Consider the following 19,310-nt stretch of genomic DNA (forward strand, 5'->3'; position numbering starts at 1 on the left):
TACAATTTTGTGAAAAATAAAAAAATGCTTGCACTGACTGGCAACTTAAAAAAAAAAAAATGCTGGCAGGAAAGAGTTCAAATCACAGTGAGTTAATAGACATATTAGTCTATTAACTCACAAATTTAGGTATAACGTGACACAAGTAGCTCTCGACCACTTTTATTTTTTAGAAAGTAGCTCTCCAATGAAAAAAGGTTGGAGACCGCTGTTATAGAGCATGGTAATACTGTACCAACACAAAGGTCATGGGTTCAAATCACAGGGAGCACACATACTAAATAAAAATTACACCATGCATTGTAGGAACAACTGCTGTCAAACAGAATGCGTGAAAATGAGGGCAGTTATCCGAGAATGTCATCCATCAACCCTTCTGACCTTCTGAAAGGAATCACATGGAGAAAATGTGTAAGCATAACAATCTCTAAGCATCAATCCATCATATGGCAAATTAAAATCAAGGGTGACATCTGAGCAGATGCAGAAGTGAAAGTACAAAAACAGCCCCGAGAGCAGGAAGGGACACATTGAGCAAATAAATTAGATTTTGTAGCATCCTCTGCCCGTGTGTTTGTTGAGCAGTATTTCCTAGATCAGCATGCCCAGACCAGGCACATATTTATGATCCGAGCCCTGTGGCAATTCACTTCCGTGCACAAATTTCCAACGAGTTTGGGCGTTAAATTAGAGGTAAATCTAAGTGTTATGCATGCATTAGCAACGAGTTTCACTGACATGAACTACTGTACTGTAACACCACCTTAACTGATGTATTGACCTGCTCATGAGGATGCAAACTACTCCACAGCCCAAGGGGATCCCTCATATTGATTAATGAAAGATGTCCGAAAAGATTCTCTGTAATTCAGTTTGTGGAGCATTATTTAGTTATTCCGAAGAATCTGGGAATAATTTTCTCACTTACAGATGGCTTGCTATTTGTTCAAGTGGCTTCATTGATTGGAAGAATGGTGCTTTCCCTAGCATTTCACCTAATCCTTGAATGTCAATAAGACTTACTCCCAAAGCATTGTGGGAATTGCCTTCCTCAGGGTGTGAATCGCAATTGCGGTGTGAATTGAAGTGTAAAACAATTAGATGCAGTGACACTTAGAAAATTCCCAAAAGATTCGACACCTCCAAATAAATAAGGCACCATGAATAGAATAATAGGACATACAGGTCAGATTGATTTCACACTTTTACTCCTATAAATATTTCTCACGATGGGTTTATTTTTGACTATGTTTACATTAGATTACATTTTCGCCTGAGACTACTCCTGTATTCATCAAATCCCTATTAGACATGCTATTTTGATTCTCTTGTTAATGTGATGTCACATAAACAAAGCCCCACCCACGGTCACAGACTGACTGGTTAATTTTACCCAAAAGCTTTTATAAAAAGACTTCTCTTCTGAAAGGGGCAAATTCAAAATATGTGTTTGAAGTGTCGTGTGTTGGTCGTCATTTCAAAATATGTGTTTGTTGCATCATGTGAACCATGTGCATCATGCCTCTTGTCAAAATATGAGCCTGCTGCACATGCGTCGAAAGGATTTATGATAAAAGATATGATATTTTCGTGTTCACAAAATACTCGCAAGACATTAACATTAAACTCCGATTACACATGAGATCTGGCAAAAGCGAGCGTCTCTTTTATCATAAACATATTTAGCGTCTGCAGCAGGCTCGTATTTTGACATCACACGTGATGCACGTAAGTTTACATAATGCACCGAACACATATTTTGAAATTATGGGCCACACATATGATTGGCTACATACATGTTGTGATGAGCTTCGCATTGTGCACCCTCAAAAAAGAAGTCACTGGCCACCACTGCTTCTTAATCTGTTTGTTTGCACATTGAAGCACTAATGCGGCTGAAGATACTATTGCCTCAGACTGTATTTACAGATATCAGATCTATTTTTAACCAAAAGCGCTCATTGAGTGCGTTTACTTGCACAGTCTTACCATGGGTTTACACCAGACGCGTTTGAAGCCTCAAAATCGCATCTACCATGCCTAGTTTGCCACTTGAACAGTTTGAGTGTACTCGCTTCATTTGTGCGTGAAAGCCGCGCGTGAAATTCTAGTCATCGAGACATTCACGCAGAAATTCGCGTCATGGGAGGGGCTTCTGCGACTTCGCTTTTTGTTATCATGTCACTACTAAAGCAAGCTCCTGATGGTTAACGCGGCGCGTTTTTCCGCCAAAGTTAACTTTTTTCAATTTGCGCGTTTGCCGCCGCAACGCTGCATTCGCGCAAACTAGACGCACGAATAAGGAGGAATCACGTCTACCACGCCGCTTAACGCCTCATTCGTGCCCGCGAGACCTACAGATCCGCGTCAACGCATCTTCACATTGACTTAAAGGAATAGTCTACTCATTTTCAATATTAAAATGTTATTACCTTAACTAAGAATTGTTGGTGCATCCCTCTGTCGTCTGTGTGCGTGCACGTGGGCGCTGGAGCGCGCTTCGATGGCATTTGGCTTGGCCCCATTCATTCAATGGTACCATTTAGAGATAAAGTTAGAAGTGACTAAACACATCAACGTTTTTCCTATTTAAGACGAGTAGTTATAAGAGCAAGTTTGGTGGTACAAAATAAAACGTAGCGCTTTTCTAAGCGGATTTAAAAGAGGAACTATATTTTATGGCGTAATAGCACTTTTGGGAGTACTTCGACTCGGCGCAGTAACACCCTCCCTCTCCCATTATGGGAGTGAGAAGGGGAGCGGACTTTTCAGGCGAGTCGAAGTACTCCCAAAAGTGCTATTACGCCATAAAATATAGTTCCTCTTTTAAATCCGCTTAGAAAAGCGCTACGTTTTATTTTGTACCACCAAACTTGCTCGTATAACTACTCGTCTTAAATAGGAAAAACGTTGATGTGTTTGGTCACTTCTAACTTTATTTCGTAATGGTACCATTGAATGAATGGGGCTAAGCTAAATGCTATCGAAGCGTCGCAGCGCGCTCCAGCGCTTACGTGCACGCACACAGATGATAGAGGGATGTATCAACAATTTTTAGTTAAGGTAATAACATATTTTAATATTGAAAATGAGTAGACTATTCCTTTAACATTGAAATCACTCGTGCTTGACCCCTCTACTGCGGCTGGTCTAAACGCAGCATTACACCAATATGCTTAATAAACTGATAACATGTGGGGTCATGTAAACGCGTAAAATGGTTTTCTTTTATCAGAGAAAGCCCATAAACGGCGTAAGCAAAAAATTATTGCCACAGGTAGTTTTTGCTAATTACCCCGACTTCGCGTGGCATGTAAACAACTTAACTGGCTTTCTCGCGGTTTTGTTCATGTGCGCATGTCTCCGGGTGTGACGTTTATCTTTCACACGTGGTGACATGCGCACATGAACAAAACTGCGAGAAAGCCGGTGTGAGCGCAAAGTAGCGCATAAAAGTCTCCGCTCTACTAAAGCAGTTGGCATAGGCTTATATTATTATGCTTATATTTAAGCTGATGTTATATTTACAGGTTCTGGAGACACGAAAAGAGATTCAACAATATAGCTCAAAACAGATATGCCGTCGGCTATTTGATCGACTATTATGTACCATAGGAGGTGACGTCACTGCCTGCGAGAAACCTGAGAAATCTCGTAAACGCAAATTTCTGCATAGCCGGTTTATTGATTTGCATGTAAACGCATGAAACTGTTTTCTACAAAAGCTGATTTTTGATAGTTATCCGCTAATTCTGTGCATGTAAATGCAGTCATTGTCAGTTGGTAAGGGAATGAGGAGCTGTAGCTCATTTGCATTTTAAGGTACACTGATGAAAACAGCGCTTTTTTGCTCCTACCCAAAAAGGGCATTTTGGGCATGCTATAATAAATGATCAGTGGGGTATTTTGAGCTGAAACTTCACAGACACATTCTATGCACATCTGAGACTTATATTAAATCTCGAAAAAATGGCCATAGTATGTGCCCATTAAAATGTAAATGCACTAATGTAACACAGGGCCTTAAAGTCTTAGCTGCCAAAAGCTTTTGAGCATCTCTTTTATACGGCACAGGAAAAAATACACAGTTCATTTAACACACGTTGACCCTTATGCATATAAACAAGATATTAGACTAGATGGGGTATGTTGTCACAACAGAACCTGCCATTAAATAGCCTATTATGGGCTCTTCAAGAAAAGTTTCTAAAAGGATTGTTGTGTGTAATGACATAGAAAGTGTAAAAGTTGAAAATCAGTCATTCTACAATGGATACACCTAAATAAATTCAACAAGATATCAACGTGAGGGAAAGATTGTCTATATTCACTTGGTTCCCCTGGTGAAAAACAAATATACTTTATTGTATTTCAAGTATATTTAACTTTGCAATAGTACATTACAAATATACTTACAAAGGAATGTACTTTCTTTAAACATATTTAAAGTATGCTTACAACATATTTGCGCGTAATTTTTACAATTAAACTTTTAACATACTTCAAAATAATTATACTTTAGTATATTTTCTAAAAGTATACTTTAGAAAAATATACTTAAAGTTAAAGTTTTGTGCAATTTTTAAAGTATACTAAATTTAAACTTATTTTAAAATGTATTTTAGGTATACTTTATCGGTATGCTTAAAGTTATCATTATAATAATGCACTGACAGTATATTTCTAAAATACATTATTTAGTATTCTTTAGAAGCAGTATATTTTAAGCACATTTTGAAAGTATATGGGGTGTACAAATGTATATTATTTTATGGAGAAATAACGTGGGCTTAAAATTACGAGAGAGCAGTATGTTCTGTTACATTTTATATTGTAGATGTATACATTTGTAATATACTATTAACATAATAAGGTACACTTTAACTTCACTATAGTCAAGCATTGGATAAACCAATGAACTGTGTTTTACCACAAAATAACCATGGTTTTGCTAATAATAATCAATACACAAAAAAAAAACATGGTTACTAAACTTTTACCACAAAAAAAAACATTCATTTTCGTAAGGGAAATATGAGTGTTTGTTTTTGGTTTTTTGTAGTTTTTGAGTCAATTGCATTACCGCTTTTAGCTGTACGCATTAATTAACTTAAACAGTTTTCGTAAATGCATTTCAGAGAAAAGTGAATTCTTGAGATTTGAATAATGCACCTGACGTGTGGGATGACGTCACGACGCACGTATTTAGATTTTTACCAGTCGTTCAAGACAGACGGATTCAGTCCCAAGGTACGTTAAAATATCTTAAAATTAATATATTTGATTATCGTGTGACCATTCTGAAGTTTATCAGTAGACTATCATATTTCGAATGCGAAATGTTGTCAATAACGTGGTGTCTAACTCGCTATTAGTGATAAGCTGCTGTGTAGCTTAGCTTAGCTTATAGCTAATGTTAAAGGTTTGAAAGATAGCACTGTTAGCGTGTTATATCGAATTAGTACACCCGATTGTTTTGTTAAATATATGTATTGGTGTGTATGTATATGTTAATGAAAAAAGGTAGCGTCAGAAAATCTGTTTTTTTAATGTAGCGTGAAAGTTAACCATTTATTGACTGTTAAGAGGTTGTAAGGCTTTTACCTAACTTAACTGAATTTAGTATTAATGATGCTGCATTCTTTCCTCAGAAGCTAAAGTTTTTCAAAGACATTTGTAGGGAGGACTTTGCAGCTAATGGTAAGTCATTTTAAACTCTTAAGATATAATAATTCATTCGTAGTAGTAAATCAAGCTTCAGTTTAGATAACGTTATATACATATTGAGGCGGTTTCCCGGACAGGGCATATCTTAAAATACATCAGTGCCCTTTGTTTTGCCTCAAAATGCACACAGGTAATGTTTTTATTAAGGCATGTTTTTTGAAACTAGTTATATTTCTTAATTAAACTAAGGCCTAGTCCTGTTTTAAGCTAATCCCTTTACAGGAAACCACCCAATTGTCTGCTTGTTGCATTTTCTTTTTGACAAGTTTTACATTTAGATTTAATACAATAAAATCTTTCTTTAGGAGCTGAAGTATTTTATGTAAGGAGGATTTTGCAGCCCATATAGGCAAGTCATTATAATGAAAACTCTTAGGGGTGGTTTCCCGGACAGGGATTAGCTTTATCCAGGACTAGACCTTAGTTTAATTAGGATAGTTTTAACAAACATGCCTTACTAAAAACATTACTTATGTGCATTACGATGTAAAACAAAGGGCACTGATGTATTTTAAGATATGTCAGAGCAAGTTGTTTTCAGTTTGGACAGCTCTTACATTTATTTTAGTCTAGGACTAGTCTAATTCCTGTCTGGGAAACCGCCCCTTAATATATATGATGACATTTTAGTCAAGCTCTAGTTTAGGTAAAAATATATCTGCTATACAATCTCTGCCAGTAAACTATAGATTTAATACAGTAAGTCTTAAATAAATGTAATGTTTTAATATTAAACACTTTTTAATTGAGCTTATTGTCTATCTTTTTCAGATTTCCTTAGGCTGAACCAAAACCTGCCAGACTAAAGTTGATTTGGGAGAGAAAGACGTTGTAAACTTAATCATCTTGACATTCTTCAATGAGTAATTGTTCAATTTTTAGGCAAATACTGTACTCTTTGAATGCTGTGAATAAAACTATATTTTAAATATATTTAAAATGAATTGTTTTTGACTGTTTTAATCAGCTTTTATTTATTTGGAAAAATTATTTTGGTTATGTTACCAGCAAGTAATCTATTCCCAAAATAGCACTCTTTAAGTTAAACAATTATTAACGCACTTGAAGTATACTCATTACTAATCTAGCTGCAGGTATGTAAAAGTATACAAAATGTAATGTACTTGGCATATTCATTTTTCACCAGGGCAGTTTTTAGAATTTTGGATTGGCCAAAAATATATAGAATGTATGCAAACCGTCTATTTAAGGTATACTGATTGTATGTTTGCAAGACACTCATAATACATTTGTAATGTACTCCTAACATAAATAAAACACACTCTAAATCCACTTATCAAGCATGAATTTAGCACAAAAACAGTCATGTACTTAAATTGTACTAAATACACTTAAAGTTGTTCCACTTTAGCACACAAAAGTACACTAAATACACTTAAAGTTGTACTTTGTTACAATTAATATACAACTAAAATATATTAAGTACAAAATTAGTTGTTCCAAAATAGCACTCTTTAAATAAACTAATCAATAGCACACTTTAAGTATACTGGTCATTAGTGTGACTGCAAGTATACTTAAGTATATCAAAATTAAATATATTTAGCATACTATTTTTTCACCAGGGTCACCATCTAAAAACAGTTGTGACTAGCATCCACAGTGGTTAGGGTGATGGTAGAGCAAAATGTCTAGTCTTTCTAGGTTAACAAGCGTTACTAGTAATGCTTAAAGGCCTGGGTATACTTCACTTTTTATGTGTTTGCAAGGCTCAGCGTACAGTGCGTGAATGCGCATGACGCTAATGTATTTTTTAGAATAGTATTGTTGGCCTATGCGGGCACTGTATACGCACCACCAGGCTTTTTTACTTTGTATGGACAGGTCGCACATGCACATATGGCATATGCTTTTGTCCACTGCATTCGAGATACTGTATGTATTATCAGTATGCATGTTCCCAGAAAACCGAAGCTATAATCTTACTAGCATTATGCGCTACCAGCTGAGCTTCGTGAACACATGCTAACACATTTTCTGATAGTTTACTGCTAAAATGTCTACAGCCTACCTCCTTTAAATTCTCCCTCTTATTTTTCTCTCCCTGTCTACGATGTGGAAAATGGCAACGATGTGGGTCTTACTCAAGGTCAAGAGTCATAAAAATGAATTGCTTTCCTCCATTATTGTTCGCAAATTACATGCCTCATGAAGGGAAATGCGCTGGGACTTGCCACCAGGCTACAGCTCAATGCCACGCGGCTCCCAGTTTACATGACATATGGTGCAAACATTTTCTGCCGTGACATCGGCACCAATAATGACTGACATATGCCGGCATATGTTCTGTGCAGTGACCACAAAGCTCATGCATTTATCATCCACACGCTCCAAACCAGACACTGCAGATACTGTAGGCGGCACTTTGACATTTTTCAATCTGTGGGGCATTGCTTTCCAAAGGTGCGATCTGATGTCAGAGGGTCGCATAAAAAAGTAACGGCATTGTCTAAAGTGTGGTGAAATTCACACTGCGTGTATCCAGTGGACAGAGTGTGAGGTCAAGGTCCTGGCACTGATCAAACTGCAGCTCTCATTACAGACTGCAACGTAGGCAATAATGGTCCACTGTAAACAATAGCAACTAATGCAGCCCTTGAACACAAACCAACAGAAGCATACTGCTAATAAACATATTATTTAGTACCTTCTTTATCATCTCATTGTCCTGCATTTTTTTTTTTTTTTTGGTTTAGTACTTTTTCTATTCTCATCTCATCTTAGCCCTTTTCACATACAGATTCCAGAAAAAAACATGGACATGTGCCTTGAATGTGTCGTTTAATTTTTAGTCTATTTACACTGTCAGGGATTTTCTGGAATCTGTACGTGCCTTTAAACACAATAAAAAAAACAAGTGACATGACATTTAATATAATTGCAATCGTGCACTTGGTGGAATTTTTTCCGCAGCGTCTTAAGTTTGCTTAAAGGGACACTCCACTTAAAAAAAAATGTTCATTTTCCAGCTCCGCTAGAGTTAAACATTTGATTTATACAGTTTTGGAATCCATTCAGCTGATCTCCGGGTCTGGCGGTACCACTGTTAGCATAGCTTAGCATGATCCATTGAATCTGATTAGACCATTAGCATTGCGCTAAAAATAACCAAAGAGTTTCAATATTTTTCCTACTGTATTTAAAACTTGACTCTTCTGTAGTTACATCATGTACTCAGACTGACGGAAAATTAAAAGTTGTGATTTTCTAAGCCGATATGACTAGGAACTATACTCTCATTCTGGCGTAATAATCAAGAACTTTGCTGTTGTAACATGGCTGCAGCAGGCGCAATGAAATTATGCAGCGCCTGAAAATAGTCCCCTGCTATTGAAAGTAACCAAGGGGACTATTTTCGGGCAGTGCGTAATATCACTGCGCCACCTGCAGCCATGTTCCAGCAGCAAAGTCCTTGATTATTACGCCAGTTTGAGATTATAGTTCCTAGCCATATCTGCCTCGAAAATCGTAACTTTCAATTTTTTGTCGTCTTAGTACATGATGTAACTACAGAAGAGTCAAATTTTAAAATAGGAAAAATATTCAAAACTCTTTAGTCCTTTTTGAGTGTGATGCTAATGGTCTAAACCGATTCAATGGATTATGCTAAACTATGCTAAAAAGGTTACTGCCAGACCCAGAGATCTGCTGAATGGATTCCAAAACATTTTTTACTAATACTAGTGCATAACATATTGCCCCATTAAGCTGGCGAATGTTCTCAGCTTTGGTGTGGATAGTGGGAAGCGCACCGATCTTTGCTTCATTCTAGTATGCAGGCATTTAAAACCCAAGGTTAAATGAACAATAACTACATAGTGCAATCACACACGTGTCCTCACTACAACACACCCCTTTCGGCATTGTTCCTGCATTTTGTTCACATAGAACGAGTTCCGAGAATTGTTACAGCAATGTTACAAGGTCCCCATCCCAGGAGCAATCACAATTTTCTGGGATCAATGTGCTGTGTAAAGTGGTTGTTGTCTCGTTTGCATCTCTTCTCATTTGCTAACCGTCTCAACTTCAGCTACTTTTTTTCTCCAGTAATACAATGGTCTTGTTTTGTTTCTATTTTTCATTTTTTTTAGCATCATTAGGTCTCTTATAGTCTTTTCTTTTTTCATCTGTGACATTTACACAGAGGACATTAGCAGGAGTGCTGAGAACAGCACTGCGGTTCTGGTTCAGGTCCAGTTCCCACGTACACCCATACATGCCCTTTCACCCGCATTAGACTACAGTCATCACAAACATGTAACACCCAGGTAAAGGTGTCTATAAACAGAAACAGCAGGTAAAGTCACTCTTATGCAAGACTGTCACATCGCAGCTGGAAACTCACACATCTTTATAATAACCTATGTATACTTTGGAAAGAAGACATTAAGAGAATCAACCCAAATGAAACTATTCTCCTAGACTAGATTGTATACAAAATGTAGATATATTTTGACATACTAGTATGAAGACAGTGCATGCCAGGACCAATCAGACTTTCAGATGGAGCTTGACCGATCTGACAGATGACACAGAGCCCCAACCACCCCTACAGAAACACCATCTGCCTACTCAGCATCCATATGCACACCACAGCAAGTCACTTTTTCCAGAACTATTTACTTAGTTTGCACACACACTTTTTTCAGTGTTTTTTGTTTCTGTTTGTGGTTATGACTGTGCTCATGAAGTGAGAACATCAGCAGCAGTGTTCCCTCCTAAAATGTCAGCTTGGTCTCACCTCTACTCCTAATGACTTTACACATAGGAAGCCTGCATGGTCTCACTGAGAAAGCTCGCACTACAACTCACAGTACACACACTCACTAAATGTAAAGGACAAACACAATGTAAAAAGTGCCTGTACACTACCATTACACAACGTTTTAGGGTGACTTGACTACAATCTCATGAAATGTTCTGATTTGAGGGGTTGTATGGTTAAATGTTTAATATTAGTCAAAAATTTGTAATAAATTTCTTTTAATAGATGGCATAGCATGGTGCTGCCCAACCCTGTATCAAAAAATGATGTACCTATAGTCATGTAAATATGTGAGTCCTTTCCGTGACACTTTCCCCATGCTGCCTTACGTGCAAATTTATTCACACTGCAAGTCTAGTATGGAAACTATGGACCAATTTTGCCCCAGAAATAGGGAACCAATCACAGAACGGGGAGGGGGCAGCAAGACAATGACGACGTCTACGCGACACACCGAAGCAGTTTGTTTATCCAACAGGGCAGCAGACGCGAATTTACTTTTCGATGCAGCCTGAGAGTGTTTTAAGTAGTTTTGAACGCAAGTTTATTTTAAAAAACAGAACAATATTTGGCATTAAACAATTTCATATCCATAAAGGATGTTTGGATATTGCAGGACATGATAGCCACAGAGTTTTATAGGACCAACCTGCTAGGCATCGTCGTCAACGAAGTCCATTTAAAGGGGGGGTTTAATGGTATTTCAAGCATTCTGACTTATTAACACAGTTATAGAGTTGTTTCCTCATGCTAAACGTAGGCAAAGTGTCAAAAATGCAGTTGGGCGTGTTTCAGAGTATTTCTGTGCCGAATGCACTTCGCCAGGGTTCGTACAAGTTTCGGCTAATTTTTTTCGATTACGGTTCTAACTGACGTTTCAGGGGTTTTCGATACGTATCACTTCTTTATATGGGCTTCCGCCGGAAAACTTCCCCCGGAAAACCCCGCCCAGCCGTCAGTCAGCGGGAGACGCTAGAGCTTGCTAACAGCTTATCACACCACTCAGCTTTGTTTAATTTCAAAACTCAACAATGGCACAACAAGAAGTGTGTTTTTGGATGTAAGGAGAAGACATCCAGCCTCATGGAAACAATGGATATAGTTTATTATCCGGATTAGCCAGCCCAGTCTCCTGAAATTGCGTATAAATAGCACGATGTGTAAAACTCGTGCAATACATACGCCAAATTCCACTTTGGCGTGCATATGATACGCAAGTCCTTCCCATTCACTTAAACGGGGCATCTTTTTTTGTCGTTTTATTTATTGGTTTCTCAATTTTTTTGCTATTTTTTTACCATTTTCGCTTGGGTTTAGGGTTAGAACAACTTTTTGTTATATAAAAATGACATCCTAACCCAAACCCCAACTCTAACCCCAACTCCAAGCGACCATGGCTTAAATATAGACAAAAACATGGAGAAACCTGTATATTAAATTACCTTATTAAGCTAATCTAAAATCTAACCCTAAACCCAAGCGAAAATGGTTTAAAAAACAGAAAAAAATTGAGAAACCAATAAATAAAACGACAAAAAAAGATGCCCCGTTTAAGTGAATGGGAAGGACTTGCGTATCATATGCACGCCAAAGTGGAATTTGGCGTATGTATTGCACGAGTTTTACACATCGTGCTATTTATACGCAACCTCAGGAGACTGGGTAGGATTAGCAGCGGAGTTTTGCGTGTGTGTTTGATGCGGTGGATTTTCAGAACCGGGTCATGACGAGTTACACGTGGTAAGTAAGACTTCTGTCTTATGTTGGAAATAGGCGCGTGTATATTATATAAATGACAGGAACATGTAGTGAATCATAAGTTAAAAAAGTGTTGTATAGTGTTGCATGACTCGTACTCGCTCCTCCCGTGTTATAACTCCTCCTTCTTCATTTTTTCGTACGTTATCGGAAAGATTCGGTAAAGCTAATATTTCTTTTATAAATCTGATTAAACTAAAGACTCTTCGGAGATATAAAGGATGTCATACTACTCTATAGGTACTCCAGATTAATATCAGAAATGCAGAAACAGCGTGTGTTACGTGAGCTTTAACTTATAAATGGTAAGTGGTATTTATTAATATCATATTGTCATTATGCCTGTAGCCTACCGAATGTGGTTGTCACAGTGCCACTAAGTTGTGTTGCTTTTCAATATCAACAGCTACCGGTTTAGTTGCATAGCTTTCAGCTGTGCGAACACGTACCCGATAACAGTTGTTGATGTTTGAATTTATGTCGCTCTACATACGTCATCTGGTATCATTGAAACGACTGGCTACAGACGCATTTGAAAAACATTCGTAGCGCCCAATAAACGGCTCTGGGCATTTGTAAACCACACGCTTCAGTATAGGGTTAGATTTGGTGTTTGTGTTAGGAAGTCACTTTAAGTATTGGTTCATACTTTTTTCCTGATTTTTTTTTATTTTATGATTTTTAAACCATTGTCACCTGGCATAAGGGTTAGAGTTGGGTTTGGGTAAGGATGTCATTTTATGTAAATCTAACACTAAACCGAAGTGACAATGGTAAGAAAATAGGAAAAAACAGTTGAGTAACAAATACATGACAGTGACACGTAAACAGAAATGTGTGACATGTTCACGCAAAAAGGCGGAAAAGCGTGTCAGTGTCACAGAAAAGACTCACAAATTGATGTGACTATAGGTACGTAATTTCGTGATACTGGGTTGTGCTGCGCAGATCGATCGTGTTTGACATCTCACACGAGCAATTTTATAATACCGCTTTTGGATCTATCTCGCGATACTATGATGTCATACAGCAATCAGTCTGCGCAGAGCTGCATGAAGTACAAAATTATAAAAATATTACATATTTTGCCTTCTATGATTATAAAATATAAAAATATGTAATATATATCCATATAACATTACATAAAATGTATTCAAACATTTAAACATGGTTGCATTATTACTGGCTACTTACATGGTAAAGAGAGGCGGAGTCTGGATTAGGCGTGTTCATGGATTCCTGACGGAGTACTTCCATCTGAAGGGTGGGAAGGAGAGCGTAGTGGGCCGGGCTTCCGCTCTTTTCGCTCTTTTTCTTGGTGCGCTTTCCCGTGTCTCTCTTCATGCTCCTTACTGCCAGATCAGCAGCCTTTTCCTCACTTACATATCGCAGCAAAGAGTTTTCTGAGAGGGACAATAAAGATTTTATTTAATGATTTAATTAGATTACTATATAGCCATTTAACATAGAGTAAAGGGTTCCTATGGAGTAAGTTAAAGAGGAAGAGGAATTAAATGCTTTGCAACTGAGGCAATCCATTATTCTCCCTATACCGGATTCAAATCCGAGCGAAAACTTGTTGGATCAGATCAAAGGAGGATATGGGTTGTCAGTTTATTGGTCACTGTTAGGGCCATACCCCAACAACTCGACAAAATTAATCAAGCTGGATTTTATCAGACTTGAGGCAATTCATTCAGCATGGAGTCGAAGTTAACACTAAAGGTTACAACATACATCACAAAAGATATTTATACAATTCAACCATTACATTACAACTTTCTCTCTCCACCAGTCACAGTAGGTCAAATAATCGCCATTAGTTGTGGCACGGGCAGAAAATCAAATTTATATTCATACAGACTGTATTGAAATTTTTCACCCGAGCATCTGTGGACTCAAATCATTAAATAATCTGGCATCGGTATTCCATCAATCAACCAAACAGAATCTCCCCTCTTGTAATACCCAAAACCTCACTTGGCCAATCACTTTGATCCATCCTCTCTAAATAAGTCTATCATTAGCGCTATTTAAGCCCGTGTCCTCTTCCCAAACCAATCAAACTCTATAGGCTTATTCTGCCTAATAGGCATAGCGAGCCAATTGGTCACAGCCATATTAGTGAGCCGAATGAACCGGCTCCCAGTAGCCCCGATTTGAGCTCGTCCTTTGATTTAGGAACCACCACAACCATTGTTGGGTTTCCCTGCATTTACACTCAAGTCCAGCGTTGCTCGGCAGCAGCCAATAAGACGTAAAACATTCAAGAGAGCTCCTGTCAGAGTCTCCATGGCAACAGTTTTCCGAAGATCCCTCTTTACCCGTTGGATTCCCTTTCTTTGATAGAAAAGTTGAAGCAGTGAAAGGTTTACAGTTTTATACGTCTCGCGAAAGAGTTATAATAATAATTTATGATTTCATACAATTTTTACAACAACTGCTGCAAGAAACACGTTAAAATTGACAAGTAGAAGATGGAGTTATTAAAAAGCACCTTTAATGTTCCCATTTTTTTTTTTTTTGCAATTTAGAGAATGCTTATTGTAAAACATTTGATAGCTTAAAACGATAAATCACAATGAATGACAAATCACATCAAGTACCAATAATGACAAGCTCATTATTTGTGCAGGTGACCTTAATACATCATTATTCCCTCCAAAATCGATTTGATCCAACATCTCTCTGTCTCTCCTCTTGCAATCTCTTCTGAGAGCCTCTTTCTTCTTTAACCATCTTTCTTTTCATCTAAACACCATCTGGCAGAATACCACCTGCAATTTCTCCCCAAGTTCTTATAAAAGAGTCTGGGGAAGCTAGCGAATAAGAGAGCCATCACGATACTAAATGCAGATAGACAGCGCTGCAATACAAGATAAAATAAATGAGAGCCAGAAGACACAGCCAGGTGATCAAGAGTTGTGCCTCACAACACCACATATCATAAAACAATGAAAATGGAGGGGTTTGGATAGCAGCAGGTTCTCGAGGAGACCACTAAACATTTTTATTGCCATTAAAGTAAAATTACTGAACCTAAACATAAAAGCCTGATAAAAATACGGTCTCTGTATCATTTGCAAAAACAACAAATCTAATAGTGGCATGGTGGCTTAAGACTTTTGGTGATTATGAAGAAGTGATATGACATGGTCCTATGAACATCTTCAACAACTTACTATAGTTAAAAGTAATGAAAAAGCGTTTTTTGTATATTATTGCAATTTCTGATAGGGGTTCTGGACTGTTCAAAAGCCGATTCACATAATCTCTGTCCTGTTGCACACTGGTTTTGTGTTAGAGCTCAGGGACACCACTGTTATCCTGGCACTGCATGCAACGCAGCCAGAGGAAGTAATCAGCAATGCACAACACGGACCAGAACTGTTGTGCAGTGAAGAGAATTGGATCCATGAACGAGAGCCCATTAACAAAGAAAGAAAAATTGAATAGAAATCCAGGCGGCGTGACACAAAAGTTCACTCTTCATTTGAGAGTGAAGACTGAGATGTATCAAAGATCTTGCAGGTGAGGATCAAATCAAAATGAACCCTAATTTCTTTTGTAAATAAATATCTCTGGTTTAATTGTGAATGATTCATAGCGCAAAAGGTTGAAATATTTATATAATCTTTCTGCAAAATACAATCATTTGCTTCACCTCTTAAACAGCTTTTCTTCTCTGATGCTGTAACCAAGGTTGTGTGGGTAGAGGAAAATAATTTTAACCCATAATATCACAGTTCACTGTTCAATCAAATCACTGTGGTAAAAAAAAATCACATCCTACATCATTGGCAATGGCGACTAATACATTCCTTTTAAAATATGTCACATTAAGATTTCATGTTACCTATAAAAGAATAATTCGTTCATGTCAAATCAAAGTCTTTTTATGCAAATCGCGCCATATTTGCAACACCTCCATGGACAAGACCAACATTATCTGTTAATTTTGGGCATGCGTAAAGTCCCTCCCTTTCTCAGAGAATTCCATTCTTTAACGGTCAGCAATTGGCTCTTTTTATTGGGAGGCGGGACTAGAGTGGTCATTCTGATTGTTGGGATCTCCAGTGACGCATTTTTTTAATATTAAATATCTTTGGTCAAATATAAAATATAGAATATTATACTGATCATTGAGAAGGTTGCAAAGTTTATTCGTAAATTTGCCCTCACGATTGAATGATGTAACCCTTGCAACATGTACAATTTGCCTACCTTTGCTTGTTATTGTTGGTCATCATTTGACAACTTGTTTTTGTCAAATTTCGTCAATCCGACTGAATTTAAGCCGATTGCAGGTTACGACAGTACATTTTACATGCACCCTAAATATTGAAATCTGATTAAAATCTTCGTTTACATGTACATTCTATAAAATCCAAACCAAACGTCTGCACAAGCGCACAGCCAGGGTTGCCAGATTCGCGTATTAAAACCATCCCAATGGACATTCAAAACTAGCCTAAAAGCATCGCAATGACTATTCACAGCCCAAATATAAACAACTTATAAATGAAATCCTTTCATATTTAACTTACAGTAAAAAATCAACTTGTGGAAACAGTTTAAACAGTAGCCCAAATCTGAACTCGAAAAAAGCAGAGGACTTGGCAACAGTGCACACAGCATCTCTCATCAAGGTACTGTAGGGGTGGGCGATAAATCGCCTGAGATTCTCATGCATATATCATCAGTAATGCCAGTTTTGTGATTAGTAGTAAATCGGCATCACCTGCTTTCAAATGGAGCGGCATTTACTATACAGAGCCGTATTTTACCGAGAAGCTAGGCAAAATCACGTTCATAATCGTGGAGAAATCGCCTCCGATAATGTATGCGATTTTGCCGAGCTTCTCAGTGAACTACGGCTCTGTGTAATAAATCCCGCTCAATCTGAATGCAGGTGATGCCGATTTACTACTAATCACAAAACCGGCTTTACTGATGAGATACGCATGAGAATCGCAGGAAATTTATCGCCCACCCCAACGTCGAGGCAATGAAAACAACATTTTCGAAAGGCACAACGCAATTTTATAGCTTTATGTAGCCTAATTTTATGAAAGTACACATGGACCCTGCAGAATGTACTGTGTGTGACCGCTTTACCTTATTTATAATGCATATTGCCTTGCTATTGAATGTTTCTGTGACGAAAATCATGTGATACGTAAATATGATGTAAATATAAGACATGAACATAAGCACAATTTTTCTGCGCATGTGCACAAGGTATTTTTTGCATCCGATCGGAGCACAGATCGGACTACACCAACCCTTTCAATACAATCGAAATTTGCATCCAAATGACCTCAATCACATTGATTAGGGTGTTTACATGAAGACTTTCTTAATCCGATTGCACGTAAACGTAGCTAGTGTGACCCAGTCTGTAAAAACGCAGCTTAAAGGAAAACATCGCTGTTTTTTATATTTTCCTATGTTCTTACCTCAACTTAGACAAATAATACATGCCTATCTTTTATCATTGAGTGCACTTTTAATCGTTGTACAGCCCATTGTGAATGTGTTAGCATTTAGCCTAGCCCCATTCATATCTTAGGATCCAAACACTTCCTTGTTTTCTCTATTTTACATGAGTATTTACACGAGTAAGTACGGTGCCACAAAATAAAAAGTGGCGATTTTTTAAGCAGATAAAAAACAAAAACAATATTGTATGGGGGAAGAGCACTTAGTTTGCAGCACTTCGACCTCGGTGCGCAGTAACATCATCACTCCTGACTACTCCCCCTCTTGCTCAAACTTCCAGCAATATTACTGCGCCCGAAGTCGAACTGCTGCAAACTAAGTGCTCTTCCGCCATACAATATAGTTCTCATTTTTTATCCACTTAAAAAAATCGCCACATTTTGTTTTGTGCCAACATACATACTCGTGTAATTACTCATGTAACAGTCTTTAACTCTTTCGCCGCCATTGAGGAGATATCTCGTCAATTAAGAGAAAACGCTTCCCCGCCAATGACGAGATTTTCCGTCTTTCAAAATCATGAAAAATGCTGGCTCTGGCTGGCAACTTTTTTAAAAAACGCTGGCGGTGAAAGAGTTAAATAGGGAAAACATGGAAGTGTTTGGTGGGTTCTAAATTCATCCCTGTTTGGATCCTAAGGAATGAATGGGGATAGGCTAAATGCTAACACATCACGACGCGCTGTACAAAGATTAAGTGCACGTATTGAAAAAAGATAGACATGTATTAATTTGTCTAAGTTGAGGTAAAAACATAGTAAAATATTGAAAAAGGTGGTGTTTTCCTTTAAGTACATTTTTTTGTGATTTACTGTGATTTTCTACACCAAATTATCCCGCATAATGTAAAGACCATTTTGTGAAAATATAACCTTGATATCTTTAAAATTGACTGAGACCTTTAAGAAGCCATGGCTATGTATGACTACTTTGATGCTCAAAATCATATAATTACATCATGACACTTTAGCTTTGATTTCACAGACAGGGTCACATTTCTCTAATATTTCACAGAGTGAAAAGGAGAATAAGCTCCAACACAAACTCACCTCTCCGACCTTCTCTCTTCAGTCTCGCTGGGTCCTCATAGTCAGGAACCCAGTTGTACTCTACAGGCATCGAGATGGGCCTCAATCGACCTAAAACACAAACATCAATCTGTACATACAGTACAGTACATGTGTATAAAGATACACAAGTAAAATGACAGTGCACAATCTATTTTCTCTACAGAAGCTGAGGTAGATCTGTGTGAGTGTTTGAGGAAGACAACACTGTCACAGTTAATGTGTCCTTTCTTTTTCGTGCGAAGCAGCGGACATGGAGCGTGTCAACAGATCTGTGGCACTGCACAATCCCATGCTGGCATTTACTCACTATACTCTAGCTAAATTCTCTTGCTCTGGATATACTGCTACACACGCACACACATAAACTCAATACAACAAAGTGCAGTCCAGCTCCCTAGAGTTTAATTACAGAAAATCTGAAGCCAACTCCCCTACGCAGGCAACTAGTTATAGATAGACTCGCTTTAT

The 19,310-nt window shown here is 37.7% G+C and overlaps 1 protein-coding gene and 1 long non-coding RNA gene across 2 annotated transcripts in view; one reads left to right on the plus strand and one right to left on the minus strand.

Annotated features, from left to right (window-relative positions):
- Window positions 1-19,310, minus strand: part of cnksr2a (connector enhancer of kinase suppressor of Ras 2a) — a 111,052-nt gene that overhangs the window by 25,736 nt on the left and 66,006 nt on the right. The window contains exons 12-13 of the mRNA XM_073863851.1: window positions 18,822-18,911; window positions 13,466-13,674 (exon numbers count right to left, since the gene is read on the minus strand). Of these exons, the coding sequence (XP_073719952.1) occupies window positions 13,466-13,674; window positions 18,822-18,911 (299 nt within the window). The remainder of the gene's footprint in view (window positions 1-13,465; window positions 13,675-18,821; window positions 18,912-19,310) is intronic.
- LOC129454420 (uncharacterized) lies at window positions 5,184-6,639 on the plus strand. Its single transcript, XR_012368048.1, has 4 exons — window positions 5,184-5,250; window positions 5,652-5,700; window positions 6,033-6,076; window positions 6,499-6,639. It is a non-coding gene; the product is annotated as an uncharacterized lncRNA (long non-coding RNA).

The sequence above is a fragment of the Misgurnus anguillicaudatus genome, chromosome 25 (genome assembly GCF_027580225.2).
Source record: "Misgurnus anguillicaudatus chromosome 25, ASM2758022v2, whole genome shotgun sequence".
Lineage (NCBI taxonomy): Eukaryota > Metazoa > Chordata > Actinopteri > Cypriniformes > Cobitidae > Misgurnus > Misgurnus anguillicaudatus.